We start from the raw sequence: 15,180 nt of genomic DNA on the forward strand, positions 1-15,180 counted from the left end.
ATTTTTCACCTTGTTTTTCCTTTTTCAAGATTTTTGGAGTCGAGTGGCAGCCCACCAGCAGAAGTCAGTACGTGGTGAAAGACAACTTTCTCCAGTCGGTGCTGGCAGAGGAAAGCCACATGGTGTCTCCATCCCTGAGGTCCTCCACTGGCATCAAAATCACTTCAAGGCAAGCGATGCCCCCATGCCACTGCCCAAATTGGGCAGCCCAGCATGGGACAAAGGTGCATCCGTTGGAGTTAAAGTGTTTACTGCTCTCCTGGCACAGCCTGGCGTAGGCAGCAAGAAGGACGGTGCAGGAGCTGGGCATGACACGGGCAGAACACCAGACACCTTTTAACAGCTTCTGCCCGCATCTCCTCCTTCTCCAAACCTGCAAGAACCCAACCAGCCTCTGAGACATGAAGGACATAAATGATGAAACACTTCACGATGGTTTCTTCTCCCTCCACAGGCAGCAGCTCCAGCTAGTGTCTCCTCCAATGCCCGGCCCAGCAGAGGTGGTTGGACAAAGACTCGAGGACGTCCTGGCTGGCAGGGAGGGGCGGCACCAACCCCTGGACATGACCAGCCTGCCCTTCAGGAGGGTCTGCACCTGCTGCCCGTCGGTCAGTGATGCTACCCACTCCCAAAACTCAGGCTCTGCCCTGAGCTGGGAACCTGGGCTGGCAGGAGAAGACTGTAGGATTTGGGGTTAAAACCATGGTGGTGCATTTGGAGGGGCTGATTGCCACTGTCAAGGCAGGATTTGGCCCCAGAAGCACTGTAGAGCAACAGCCTGACTTGTCACCTCTCCTAAATAACGTGACATTTTCAGGCACTGGTGATGCTAGCAGTTTCTCCTGCTCTTTTTTTCCTGGCACACACCACAAATCGGGGTTCTTTGGACTTCAGTCCTAAGTGGTGGTGGTGGGAGGTTGCAGCAGATACCTGCAGGTACCAGCAGATACCTGTAGGACCCCCATGAGCCCCCTGCCGCTCCTAAATATTTCCCAAGCGTAAACATTTACGCCTAATCCTGGAGTCACAGGATAAAGAGGCTAAATTCCACCTAACAGACCTTCTCTTTGCAGCTGAGAGCCTACCTGAAGGCTTTTGACAGCCAGAGAGTCAAAACAGACGCCTCAAAGGCAGGGACCACGTGGCAGTTCCAGAGGTTCATCCAGATGCTGCGCAGCGCCAAGAAGAAAGACGTTCTGCAGCTGCTGAGGAGAGCTCCTGAGGAGATGCTGTGAGTTCAGACCAAGAGCCAACCTTCTAGATCTTTATTAACTTGTAAGTGGAAGCTTCCATGAGTTTTACAGCAAAAGCAAACCATGGAGAAGAGAAAAGAGGATGAGGGTCTGCACAGGGCACCTTGTTTCTTCTCCACCTCTACTGGTGGGTCATGCCACTGATGACTTCCATCTTCTTGCTCCAGCCCCTTCATCGTGGAGGCAGCAGTGGCCGCGCAGTCAGTGGCATCCTTGGCGGGTCTCTCGGATTTTCTGGATCTCAGCAAGGAGCCCAAGTCCCTGATGGAAAAGTTTCTCTACGCTGCAGCTTTCTCTCCCCGGCCTTCAGGAGAGCTTCTCCACCTGGTATTAGTAAGTAACGACACGTTTGTCTCCTTCTCCAAGTTCAGGACAGATGCTCACCCCATTTCAGGGAGGAGGGAACAGGAAGCATATTTCCCTGAAAAAGGAAAATACTCCAATGTAGAAATACATCTTCCTGCTTACGAGATTATTTTATGTGCTTCTAATGGTACGCTGGTGATGGGAGTAGAGGCTCCTCAGAGGAAAAGCGTTCAGCAGAAAGTGCTTTATGTCCATGCATTACACATAATAAAAGCTTAATTAAACGTCTCTGTGAAAAATCACCATTTTATCCAATTAAAACATGCATTGCCTCCCTTCAAGCCATGTGAGATCCAAGCTTTTCCTACTTTTTTGGCAAATGCGTAGAGATGAGAGGTAAAATCATTTTCCTTCTCTGGCCTTTTCCACATTTTTTTCCTCTGTTTCCTAATACCCCTCTCCCGGTGCTCAGGACAAGCTGGATGGGAAGCAGCTGGCCCCCGAGGTCCAGGAGACAGCGGTAGTTGCTCTGGGCTCTCTGGTTGGCAAGCTGTGCCGGCAGAAGATGTGTGGTCTGCAGGTGCGTCCTCTGCAAACTCACTTCTTGGCTTTTTCGGAACCCACTCCCCTCTCCTCTTCAGGGTCCCCAAAAATCTCTCTTGTCCCTCTCCTTGCTGTCCTCCTCTTCTGCAAACTCAAAGCAGGAGGTGGAGCGTGGGGTGAAAACCATCCTTGCTGGCCTAAGAGGAGCCGAGGAGGAGTCCGAGGTGGTCATTCACCTGCTGGCCCTGGGGAACGCGATGCTCCCCGAAACCATCCCCACCCTCCTGGACTACGCCGAGGAGGGTCCTGCCACCATCACCGCTGCGGCCATCTCCGCCCTGCAGCGATTCCCCGCTCGGCACATCTCGGGCAAGGTAGGAAGCAAACCTGCCAGGGCTTGGTGCTCCTCTTCCCGTTGGGAGCTAAGCCATCACGGTGCAAAGGGAGCGACTATTTTGCACATCCCCACTCTGCCGGCACCGTTCGAATTGCCCTCAGGTGAAACGAGCAATGAGGAGGATTTTCCACGAGAAGAGGAAGAGCTATGAAAAAACGTGTCGCCTGGCCGCCGCAGAAATCCTCCTGGATAACGAGCCCTCGCCCATGGACGTCATCAACATCCTGCTGGCCACCAACGAGCTGGAGTCAGAGACAGCAACCTTTCTGCTGCTGAAGGTTCAGAACAGCCTGCGTGCCTACCACCACCCAGCAAGGTGGGTCTGGAGGAGAGGTTTGCACTTTTTCCCCCTAGTTCTATGTTGCTTTTTTATTTTTATTTCTTTTTCCTCCTCCCTCCAGCTGTGGCTTTTGGCCCAGCACGCCTTCAAAGCTCCAGCTCGCAGGGCAGCACACAATTTGTAACAACATTAATCTTGCTATCTGCACAAAACGGACCAAGCACTGATGTTTTTCAGAGCTAAGCTGCACAAAAATATCTGACTGATTTATCCTAATAGACCAGAGGAGAGGGAAATTCCAGAGTAGCTCACATCCGCTCTTTTCCTTATTTTTGCTCACACTTCTCTGGGCAATCAGCAACCAGGAGAAATACTTCAGAAATTTATATTTCCTTCTTTGTACAGCCTTCTGTAACCATCACTGATGTTTTCACTTGCTTCTCTCCCAATGCTGACGTACCCTTTCCCCTCTTGCTTCCAGGAAGATAATGAAAGACATCATGAGAGACCCACGGATAAATAATTACAACTTCTTCTCGAAAACTGGCGTCTCTTCTTCTTTCTCAGGACCTCTGACAGGTGACACCACTGAGGACACTCATCCCAGGCTCCCCCAGATGGCTAAAGGAAGGGCTAGTAGAGAAAGGCAACTTTCAGAAGAGGCCTCAGCTTCATAAAAACGCCCCAAAAAATTTCACTGTGAGGTTTCTGAACATGTCTCCTATCATCAGTTGAGGCTGGCTGGTTGCCATCACTTGACATTTATATATATTTTTCTCTGATGCCCCTGCAGCAGGAGGGCTGGGCCACATACTTTCCTCAAATCCTGCTAACTTCAAAGAGCAACTTCAGCTGGAGATGAAACCGATGGTAGATTGTAGGTGGAAGCTTCTGTGCTTTTCCTGATAAGCCAAGATATTTAGCCTCATTCCTCAGCTCCTTAGGTAGTTTTAATAAGCTCTTCAAATAGGAGAATCCTTGTACCAAGATAAAAATTGTCAAACTTCAGACAGATGGCAACAGTCAAAGCTTGTTAAATATCTGCTTTGCCCCTCAGCTCTCGTTTGTGGCCTTCTTCAGCCAAGCCTTGCAGGTGGAGGCAAAACAGACAACACCTTGGAAGAAAAACATTGCAATGCTAAATCCTTTGATTAGTGCAAGGATGGAAGGAGATGGTGCAGAGCTTTCCCCTCCGAATAAATTAGCTTCATCAGATATTTAATAGCTAGCATAGGAGATCCGTTCACGCAAGTCAAACTGGCCATAGATGGGACAGCTCTCCAGGACCAGGTGCACAATCCAGGGGCCATACAATCCAGGAGGCTTGCAACTCACCATGGTAGGGAGGTTGAAACTGGATGATCTTTAAGGTCCCTTCCAACTCAAACCATTCTGAGATTCTATGAAATTACCAAGGAGCTCTCGAGATCCTACTTTTAGACATACCCAGTAACCTCCCAAATCTCTCAATCCATCTGGTCAAGCTCTTCTAAGAAACTGCCCAGTCCTGCTGACCACTGACTCAGTGGCACCAGGTGCAGGGGATGCTCTTGCTGCCACCCCAGCCTTGCACATCCCACCCACAGCCTCTTTTTTTTCCTGTCAGCTTTCGCCTTCTACTCTAAGAGCATTTACAGCTCAACAATCTGCAAAGAGATGTGCTAGGAGACACCCCCAGGGATGCTTACAGACTTCTCTCTGCCTTTCAGTCACCCAGGACCTGCTTTCCACCTTCGGGCTGGACCTGCTGTTTCTGGAGGGCGGATTCCTGAGGAAGAGCATCTCTGATTTCTCACTGCTCAGCCATGGCCAGCGGCTTCGTGCAGTTCAGGTGCTCTGAGAAGGGAGCCCCCCGCTCCCCTCTGAAACAAAAAAACAAACAGAGGATGCGATACCGCTGCCACAGTGTTCAAGGGTGGCTTGGATGCCCCATCCAACCCGCCCCATCTCTGTCCTCATGCCCCAAATGGTGTCTACCCAAGGGTTGGGCGAGTACAGCGACTTGAACAGCATCGCGGGGCACGAAAGGGACTCTCCAGCTTTGCTCCATGCAGTTTGGATATTTCATCTTCTGTGGTTTAGGTCGCCATCGAAGCACAAGGGATGGAATCAACGATGGGAGAAAATGTCTTGGAAGGGGAAGAGGAGCCAGAGATCATGGCCGGGATGTCTGCCATCTTCTTCGACGTTCAGGTGCGGCCGATCGTCTTCTTCCAGGGATATGCAGACTTGATGGCCAAGGTCCTGTTAAGCAATGGAGAACCCACGAGCATGGTCAAAGGGAATATCCTGCTGATGGACCATCATCAGGTACTGGGTGGGGTGACCTGTCTCCACGCCAAATCCAAGTGAATCCAGCCAGTGGATTTTAGGCATGTTACTCACTGCAGATACAGATCTAAGAGTGAGGTGGCACTGCCAGATGTCTCTTGGGCTTGGTCAAACAGCGGGATGGCTGGCTCCCGTGTGGGATGTAGGTGGCTTGAGTTCCTCCTAGGCAAGCCAAGCTGCAGGGTTGGGTCAGGCAATCGCTGATATCAGCCTCTCAGCCAAGAGCAACACCTGTCTTCTCCATCTTCCAGGTCATTCCTCTGCAGTCTGGTGTCCAAGTGGCCATCAAACTCCAGGGAGGTCTGGGGCTTGACATTTCAGCCGACATGGACGTGAGCATTTGGGAGCAGGAACTGAAAAGCAGCATCAACGCGAGGTCAGCAGGCAGAATATTTCTTGGCTCTGGGTACACCAGGTACATGGTGGGCAGGTTCAGCACCCAGCACGAGGGATGCTCCACCTTCAGCTGACTTTCCACAGCACCCTGTTTATCTCCTGCTGGGTCCAACCCTTCCTGGTGGATACCACATATCTGGTGTGCGCTGGCTGCATGCTCCTTTTCCACAGCCAAACCTAAAATTCAGATGCTCATGTTCTTGCTTTTGGTTTGGTGCCACTGCTCCGTGACCAGACCCTCATGCTTCTCTCCTGCAGGGGAAGCCTCACCATTGATTTCCAGGCAGAATTAGATGCCCCTTTCCTCCAAGCCACCCTGAGAAGCCAGATGGAGGTGGAGACCTCAATCCGTTTTGACACCATGCTGAGGTTTTACAGCAGCCCAGTGCTCATGTGCCTGCAGCTGAGAGAGGAACAAGTACCATACAGGTAGCCTCTGGATAGGGCCAGATAGAATAGAAACATCTTGGTGTGCTCAAGATAAAGGAGGACTTCTTGGGGAGAGGAGGGAATTAATGGTCGTGCGATTATTGAGAGCTGTGGGTGGAAACCAGCAGGGATGGGGGAAGAGCACTGCAAGTTCATGATGGCACGGGTGAAAGTACCATGCCTAGACCATGAGGAGATGGTGAATATGCTGGTCTGGGAGGAGGAAGATGTCCACCACTGTAGCCTCCTGACCATCTTGCTGTCACCTTGTCTCACAGAGAAATCTTCACGGTTTCCAAGTCTGCAGGGAGCCAGAGCAGCATCGCTCGAAAAGGAAGGCAGGGCACCCTGCCCGGGCGGGAGTTTGCCTTGCACCGGGCCAACTCCAAGGTCTGCAACCTCCTGCTGACAGCAGCAGAAGAATAGAGGAGACATAGCACTTTGGAACTGGATAACTGCCCCCTCTCCTGCCACATGCCCCAGTTCCCTGTGAGCCTGACGTGAGCCATGAAGGGCTCTGCCCAAATTTCTCCTCGGCCACCATCTTTGGATAAGAAAAACACTTCAATAAGGGCATCAGAAGAGACACCATAGGAACTGCTGTTGGACAGGATAGCCAGAGGCACCTTGGGGGCTTGGAGGAACCCACCCTAAAGGCTGAGATTTTCCCCTCACCCGAACTCTTTCTTTGTCATGGGGAAGGGCTTGCCACAAGCCAAACTGATCCTCATAAAGAAGAAAAAAAAAACTACAACAAACAAACAATGGAACAGCTTGGTTTCGCAAATGAACGAGTTTCTCAGAGCCCAAGATACCCTTCTGCAAGCCTACACCCCAAAATGCCATGTTTTCTCCCCATTTCTTGAAGCTGTCAAGAAGGAGAACATCTGCAGCTAGAAGCCACAGAGGGCATGAAAAACCCTCCTTTAATGTACAGTTTTTGCAGCTGCCAAATTGTCCAGGAACACAGGAAAAAAAGTTGTTTCTGGAGAAGGTGTGGGGGGTTTATTTATTTTTTTTTTTAATGCAACCACAGAGACCTTCGCCCCAGAATAATCCTCAGGGTGAAAGGCAGAGAAACAAGACAAAATCCTTTGTAATGTGTTGCCAACTATTGTATGTTCTTTCCGGATTAATTGAAGCTGTTTTCATTTATTTGCATTCGAAGGCAACTCAGCTCACTCACAGCTTGGTGCTGTCCTCTTACTCCTGGGAGGAATTTGCACTCTACTGCTGTATTTCAATGGGGGTCAAATTTTCTTTTCAAAAAATAAAAATAAAATATAAATAAAGGAGCAAGGCAAAGGAAAAAAAATGGGAAAATTAAGGCAAAGTCAAAAGAGAGCACTAGATGATAGTTAAGGTCCCTTCCAACCCAAACCACTCTGGGATGACCAGAACTCTCAGCATGGGGTGAAGACACTGGCAGTAGAAAAATGACTGCTCTAACAGTGGTGGCACACAGAGCTGGGTCTGAAGTCAGCAGTGCTCAGCGGAAGAACCAGATGGTTTCAAACCATGGGCACAAGCTGCCAAGATGTTTGGAAACTCCTCCATCCTTTGGGTATTGTTTTCTTTTAATGAGTTGTTGCTGGTTCAGTCCATCCCATTGGGCAAATACAGGTACTAGCTGCCAAGGAGGGCAGGAGGTCACATCTGACAGCTTGGACAACCATTACCAAGCTGTTGTTTCAGGTAGACATCCTTTGGGACGGGCATTATTCAGCCCAAACTGGAGAGGTTGAGTGACACCTCCACCCCATCCCCTACCTCTTCTTCATTTTAGAAGCCAGCACGTAGTACACGTGCTTTTTGCTGATGCACGCAGATTCAAAACCCATCTATCGCGAGGTGGCTTCTGCCTAGATCCTCTCGTCTTCCTTTTTGATCTAAAGTTTACATACTAATGGAGAAGCCTCTGGCCTCTCTTATCCCCTGACCAGCAGTTCCCCTTCTTTTTTAATCGGGGCAGCAGATGGAGATAAGATTGCCTCAACCCTACACCCAGGAAGGCAGCGTTCCAGCAACAAAGAGGTGCAGCAGCTTCCCTTTTCTGCTGATATTTGGGCTCTTTTGGTGAGCTCCAAGTAAATATTGTTCTTCTGTTTTGCATTCTCAGGCTGGACTGTTATCAGCCACAGCCACCAAACGCCTCTCCAGCGCTGGAGGGAGGCTTGCAAGGAAAAAGCAGTATTTCTTCATTCCTTCCTAATAAGAATGTGCCTTTGAAATAGTTTTAGCCCCCTCTTTTTTTAAGTCTAAAGCATGCTTTTTAGGAAAAGAGGGACATTGAGCATTTATAAAAAAATATTATGAGCCTGATGATGTAGCACTGAGCCGTCTGGCTTGAAGGGAGGAAACTTGTCTGGTTTCCCATCTGGAGACACTAATTACAAACGGTTTGGATACAGAAATAAATTACCTGTATTTTTATATATTGACTCTTGTCTGGACACGCAATCGGAAGGGAGACGGTGGTGGAGGAGAGCTCCCATAGCATAGCGGCTTCCAGCAAGAAGAGCATGTCCAAAGCTCCCCAGGGACCTTCTTTCTGGGTCCATATTTCAGGTGCCCCAGAGACGCATGGATAATGCCCCATCATGACCACAAGACGGGGACATGAGGGCTCCCTCAACTCCTAGAAACCCACTGGAGCACCCTCAGGTCTGACAGCAGCCCTGCGGGAGGGTTCCCACGGGGCCAGAGGTGCCTCCTGAGCCTCTCCTGCCAACTTCTGCAAAGGTACTGGAGGCCATCCAAGGCTCTGCTTTGAAATCAGGACTTCCCTCGCATCAAGGCTCTGCTGATAGCAAAGCAGGCTTGCTCAGAGCGACCTTCAAGGACATGGAGAGTAATTGCCCCGGGGCTTGCCCTCGGGTCTGAACAGGAGGATCCCTGCATGACCTGCACCGCTAAGCTTTCTGCTCGGCTGCTGATAGCGGCATCAGGTCCCGCTTGCTCCCCATTTTCACCCTTTCCCCAGAACACCCCATCGTTTCCCAACTCCTCTCATCTCACGGTCAGGATTTGGACCAGCTCAGACTGTGTTTTACACTCTGGTGAGCTGCTATAATCCACACGGGCACACATCACCCGTGCAACCACCTACAGACTTGCACAGTCCCCACCCAAACCCACACTGCTCCACCAGGTGTTTGGGGAGGACTATTTGGACCCCAAACCTCTGAGCCTCAGTGTTTGCTCCTCAGCCAAACCCACCTGCCATTTAGCACCTTTTCCATTGCTCTCTCTCCCTTTTCGTTCTCCGAAGGAGATTCAGAGAGGAGGTTTTGTCATTCAGCTGAGGTTTGCATTGCACAGTCTAAATCAGAAAATGCCACCCTCAACCCTTGAAGCAGGGACAAGATTGGTAAGGAGTGAGCAAGCTCTTATAGCAAACCAGTTTTGCCCTACTTAACTGATGTTTTCTCACTACCTGCAGACAAGGAGACATCAGGAGGTGTGGAAACTCAGAAAAACATCCAGGTTTTGCTTAAATGCTGAGCAACAGCCTTACCCTAAACAACTTGAACTTCTAGCCAGTGAAACCTAAAGTTTCCCAGGTCCCTGGTGGAGACTTTTTTTATCCAGTTCTGGTTGGACACTTGGACAGCAAAAGACAGTAGGGAGACACAGGAATTTCCGTAAAATCACCCCTTTTCTTTGGCGGTGGCTCCAAACCCTCCTGGAAGAGACTTTTCAGCCCCAAACCCCCAGTGCTAATGGATCCCATGGAGCTGCAACACAGCACTGTGTGGGACACCGAGCCACCTCAGTCAAAGGGGACAGAAAGTGTCTTGGTCAAGAATAGGAGAAATGAATGAGCTGCCTTCAAAGATGGGTTATTTCTACTAGGTAATTTCATTATAGGCTAGTTGATGACAAGAACAAGGGAAGAAACAGCTCCTGAAATTCTGCTTTTGCATGGGTTACAGGCTTTGCATTTCACATTTGGCGTTCCTTCAGAGCTGGAGGACCTTCCCTGAGCCAGCATCCCTCCTGAGGAGCTCTGGCTCCAAGCTGTGAAATTCAAAGTGATGGGTCCCCAGGGTGTCCTTGCACCCAAGGAGCAAGGGACCAGGGATAATCAAGGAAGGCTGGGGTTTCCACATCTTATTTCTAGCCGAGGTCCTGCTTGCCAGCAACCAGCCAGCTCCCAGGGATTTTTGCAGGAGGTCAGAGGCAGAGCAGCCCAGAGCTAGGACCTGGGAGTTGCAGATCAGCAGCAACCTCCAGTGGCTGCAGCCAAACCCAGTGGAGATGTGGGGCCAAAACCTCTCTGCTGCAGCGATGCAAGGGGCTGGGTACGCCCCAGGGTGTCCCACAGCCACCCCACCCAAGGTCGTGGCCACCTTGGCATCAGCAGGCAATGGACCAGGGCTGGCCCATAGCAGCCCCTCACTGCTCCGAGCTGGGGGTCTCACCTGGCAGTGCCAGCCCTTCCCAGTCTTGCAGTTTCCAATATTTTCTTTTCCTCTGGGAGCCCCGGGACAACTCGTACAGCCCTCAGGAGAGCGTACGGACACCACTCACCAAATGGAGAAATAAAGCATTATCTGCCTGTCTATCACAGCTTTCTGCAGATACAAAACTGAGAAAATCACGCGTAAAAGTGAGTGATAGACCATCGGAAGGGACTGGCTCTCCCCAGGAGCTAGAGGAGGTGCAGATCCCTTAGCAGGTACTACTTTGGCCTTTTTAGGCAGCTTACAAAAAAAGGAAGAAAAAAAATAGTAAGAAAAAAAAGCATTGTATTTTCTGTCACGTTCTGGTGACTCCCCAGACCCCACAGAAAAATCCAGAAGCGGTTTGCAACTCACCAAAGGAGCATCTAACCGAGAGCTCTTGGCAACAGCAAATCTCCCACAGAGCTGCAGTTGTGCATCCTCCCAGGTCCCTGCTGCAAAGCTTGCAGACACTTTGTGCCACTCACATCACACCAACACATCTGCAAGGCTTTCCCCCAACTATGAAACACAGATAAAGGCACTTACCTGGGTGCTGTCACATATGAAATCACCCCAGAGCAGACTGCAAAAATTTGAGGATGCCAAGAGCAGCAGCTGGCAGGGGGTTGCTGTTATAACCCGCCCAGCAATCAAGAATGGAGAGTGAAACCTGTGAAGCTGCAATGGGCTGCAGCTGGGCAAGCCACAGCACCTGTGCCATGAGGTTATCCCGGTAGGAAAAGCCATGTGTGGGGAAAAAAGGCTCAGGGTCATGAATGGTAAGTCAGGCAAAGAGCCTGGGAACTGGCTGAGCTGAGCCAATGAGTCCCCAGGGCTGGGATAAGTCCCTCCGGCACAGCAGGGCCAAAACCCGTGGGGAAAAAAAAAGCTCCTGGGAGCCAGCACTCACCTGAAGGAACCCGGCACTGGGGGTCAGAAAGGGCAAAGAACCGTCTTTAACTCCATCAGCTTGGAGTGAACACAGTGCTTTTCCTACTTGCTGCAATTATCCTCCACCACAGTTGTTCTGCCGAGTCCAAAAGCCACCCACAGGCATCTCCCTTGCTCCTCCACTCCCCATAACACACTTCTCAAATCAACATGCGATACCAGATAGATTCCCCAGAGGAATTCCCAGAGGAACAGAGCGTGGCTGTGTTGTAAGGAGCGGGTTTAACTTTCAAAGAGTTAGAAACACAAGGGGAAGGGCTGAATAACTTTATGTAGTGGTCCCACCACCACCGTGAGCACCAGAGGTTTGCAGGGAGACTAAAGTAGGAAAGAGTTCTGTAAGGATTTACTTGAGGAGTTACAAGAGCAGTTGCTACCACCATAATAAGTTTCCGCAGGAAGAAGCACTGTTTTCTGCGAATGTGGCTTTAACAGCAGCTTCCACTCTCCCCGAGAGCAAAGCCACATTCCTCTCGTCTCCCACCTCATCCTTCCCTCCTTGCAAATGCCCCCCAGTTGCCATTGCCAGCTTGGGTTTGCCACCACAGCCCTCCACCACGGCAGGAGCCACATCTCAGCTGTGCCCCGAGGACACGTCCATTCACAGGGCAAGAGGAAAAGCGGAGAACGCTCATTCAGAGGGAAGCGTGGCCTCTCCCTCCTGCTCCTCCTCTCTTTGCTTGCCTTGTCCTTGAGGGCTCCACATTCTCAGCCACTATCTGCTGGCATGGTCCTATCACCAGGTGCTGTCCTTCGCGCCGGTTATAAAGGGACACAGCAGGCTCCCGGGGACACGTCCATTCACAGGGCAAGAGGAAAAGCGGAGAACGCTCATTCAGAGGGAAGCGTGGCCTCTCCCTCCCGCTCCTCCTCTCTTTGCTTGCCTTGTCCTTGAGGGCTCCACATTCTCAGCCACTATCTGCTGGCATGGTCCTATCACCAGGTGCTGTCCTTCGCGCCGGTTATAAAGGGACACAGCAGGCTCCCGGCAGCAGTCCCGCTCCCACACCATGCTGCTGGCCACCGTCAAGCTGTGCTGCGCCATCACCCACGACCACCTGCCCGGTAAGAACCGCTCGCCCTGGGGAAAAACAGGCAAAGAGGGTCCCAAAGGAGATGCATCCAGTGGGCAAGCCCTCAGGAGGTGCTCTTTTGGAAACGTCCCATCTCTGCAGACGATTTCGTTGTGCGTAGGGTGGTCTCGGTCGTAGCTTGGTCCAGCAGAGACGCGGGGCATCATGGCATCTTCCTCTCCCGCTCTGTGCTCACCAAAGCCTCTCGCCTAGGCTTGAAGGGAACAGCCATCGCAGCGATACAGAAGGACGCGAGAGGGCTGGTGGTGAGAGGATCCCGTCACCCGCCTTCCAAAATCCCTCGTTATATTCAGAGGCTGGTGGCGAAGAAGACAGGTAAGCTCAGCTCAGGCGCTCAGGTCCCACGTTTCCTCGCAACTTCCCTTGCAACACACGATGAGGGGCACGTATCAAAAGGCATTGCCCTCTCCGTGTGATTCGACCCGCGTTTTGGGGGACAGAATTGTCTTCTCGCTGCTGGGCTCCTGTCCAGCGGCTTGAAAGCATTCCCCACACCAACGGTGAACTGAGATTGCGGGGGGACCCTGAGATTCTGGGAAGGTAAAATGTATTGGCTCACCAAAGATTTTAGGAGGGGCTGCAAGCGCTTCTTGGTGTTTTGTTCCATCTGCTGCGTCTCTCATTCTACCACTTACCTAAAAGCCTTGAATATCAGCAAATTCATCCGCTTTTTTTGAAGCGTGGCTCAGTCCAAAGGCTGCCTAAGCAATGCTAACAATACTCAAGCAACACTCAATCTGTACCGTGGTGTTACTGCGAATTGGTTTGGCAAGCGACTTCAGAAAGCTTTCCAAGCACAGACACAGAGAATGAATACCGGGGACGCTCCTGAGAGCGCGGTTTTCTGCGCCGAGCCATCCCCCAGTGTCCAAGAGGGGACCGGTCGCGTAGTAAGAGCCCAGATTTTAGGCCAGCAACCCGCTGCCCTCCGTTTGCGCTTCTCTACCCACAGCCACAATCACAGGCAAAGCTGGGGGTGGCGGGGAGGAGATCTTTTCGCGTTGCTCTGCCTTGCCCCCCCAGCTGTGTGCCTGGACCCCAATGGAGACGTCGATCCCAGCCGCATCTCCAGTGTGGACCTCTCCTACATCGCCCAGGGGGAAACAGCCCTGCAGCGAGCGCTGAGCATCCTGCAACACCGCGCCAGCTGGCAAGAAGAAAGAATGCTGGTAAAGCCCGGCCACCCTCTTTGCTGCGTGCCGGAAAAGCCCCTCGGGAGGAGAAATGAGGCCTGGGAGGGGAAATTTTGCTTCTCTCATTCCTCCTGCTTGAAGGGAAACCACGAGCGTAGGAGACGGCGAGGAAAGCTCGGAAGGGGAAACTCAGATGATCACATGCCTGGGGAAAGTCAGGAGCACCTCTGCAGAAAAACCTGGCAGATTGCAACTTTGCTGTTATTTACGTTGTTTGTTCATTAAAGCTGTTTGCTGAATTGCTTAATTTAGCTAGAAAAGAGTTAAAAACATCCAAAAACACTCAGTCGTGTTGGCATGATTTAGATATAACCGCTTCCACCTGTAAACCAAGTGGCGATTAGAAAGAGGATGGTTTATTAATGAAGCATTTTGGCTCATAGCCGGCGCCTCTTGGGATGTCTGGAGTTGACGCAGGCTTCTCTGCTCTCCCAGGACACGAGGACCAAAATGTCCAGTGCTGCTCTCCCTGGGCTGGGCAAGGTTTTTCAGGCTGAGGTGGTCCTGGCTGTGCCAGTGGCTCGGCTGCACCGGGAGCTCTTTGAGAGGATCGAGCAAATGCCCCAGTGGAACCCGACGCTCAGCAGGGTGAAGGTGAGGTCAGGAGGGTTGCACCACAAGTGATGCCATCGTGGGGTTTGCTGTCATATTTATCAAGTTTTTTTGAGATTGCTGGAGGATTAAAGCTAACTCCACCCTCCTGCAAGAGCAGGATATCAGCCCTGGCGTAAGGGTAAGGTGTGCATTAACAGAAATGTGTCATCTTCATGCTCTCTTCTCTGCCTCTTCGCAGAGGTTTTTCCATGCTGGGCAACTCTGACATTGCTTAGACTTCGAGGTCAGGAAAGATGGTGCTCAGGGAAACCAGCTCAAAAAAAAAAGCAAATTAAAAAAAAAGCAAAATGAAATATATCCCACTGCGGGCTCACTGGCTCTGCTGCTGCCCAGCCTCTGCTTTGTATCTGCCTCTGCTTTGTATTTGCATCTGCCGCTTTGTAGCCCTTCAGAAAAAGGAACAGCACACAGAGAGCCCCATCCCAGATCAAAAAGGCTGCAAGAATCACCCACTTTCCCCTTTAATTAGGGTTTAATTATCACCAGATACAAGCCCCAAGCTGCTGCTGCTTCTTCCCATGATCTTGTCTTCAAGGCAGCTCAATGACCCCTGGGCAGGAGGAAGGGGGTGGTAGGGATGTCCCCAGAGGGACAGCCACAACGAGCCTAATTATCGTCGCTCCGGTAGGTGCTGCAGCAGGTCGGGACGGACACACTGGTGACGCACGAAGTGACGGCTCCCAGCCCGGGCAACTTGGTGGGACAGCGGGACTTTGTCAGCGTGCGGCATTGCGGGAGGAGGGACACGACCGTCTACCTGGTGCCCCGCCCGGAGCCGCTGCCCTTGCAGGATGGGTGCGTCAGGTAAAGCCTCCCTGGGATGCTCTGGGAGCTCCTTATCACCATTTTTAACTCCCCACACCCCCCTCTGATGGACCTTAACTGCCCTGCTTGTCCACCGCAGGGCTGAGTCTCGACTGAGCTGCATCATCCTGCAGCCGCTG

The 15,180-nt window shown here is 51.5% G+C and overlaps 2 protein-coding genes across 2 annotated transcripts in view; both read left to right on the forward strand.

The window, feature by feature from the left end:
* LOC104270147 (microsomal triglyceride transfer protein large subunit-like) overlaps positions 1–6,361 on the forward strand; it is a gene marked incomplete at its 5' end in the record, with an annotated part of 9,176 nt that extends 2,815 nt beyond the window's left edge. The window contains 13 exons of the mRNA XM_009864416.1: positions 30–169; positions 455–608; positions 1,074–1,231; positions 1,421–1,586; positions 2,032–2,139; positions 2,264–2,476; positions 2,601–2,815; positions 3,261–3,358; positions 4,489–4,610; positions 4,862–5,089; positions 5,362–5,486; positions 5,765–5,935; positions 6,214–6,361. Of these exons, the coding sequence (XP_009862718.1) occupies positions 30–169; positions 455–608; positions 1,074–1,231; positions 1,421–1,586; positions 2,032–2,139; positions 2,264–2,476; positions 2,601–2,815; positions 3,261–3,358; positions 4,489–4,610; positions 4,862–5,089; positions 5,362–5,486; positions 5,765–5,935; positions 6,214–6,361 (2,046 nt within the window). The remainder of the gene's footprint in view (positions 1–29; positions 170–454; positions 609–1,073; positions 1,232–1,420; positions 1,587–2,031; positions 2,140–2,263; positions 2,477–2,600; positions 2,816–3,260; positions 3,359–4,488; positions 4,611–4,861; positions 5,090–5,361; positions 5,487–5,764; positions 5,936–6,213) is intronic.
* Positions 6,362–12,344: 5,983 nt separating this feature from the next.
* On the forward strand, positions 12,345–15,040 carry LOC104270148 (steroidogenic acute regulatory protein, mitochondrial-like; the record flags this gene model as incomplete). Its single annotated transcript, XM_009864417.1, has 5 exons — positions 12,345–12,399; positions 12,621–12,743; positions 13,452–13,597; positions 14,057–14,215; positions 14,865–15,040. Coding segments are annotated over exons 1-5 (659 nt in total), but the record flags the coding sequence as incomplete, so codon positions are not given.
* Between the last annotated feature and the right edge of the window lie 140 nt (positions 15,041–15,180).

Source organism: Apaloderma vittatum, unplaced genomic scaffold (assembly GCF_000703405.1).
Source record: "Apaloderma vittatum isolate BGI_N311 unplaced genomic scaffold, ASM70340v1 scaffold6222, whole genome shotgun sequence".
NCBI classification, from domain to species: domain Eukaryota; kingdom Metazoa; phylum Chordata; class Aves; order Trogoniformes; family Trogonidae; genus Apaloderma; species Apaloderma vittatum.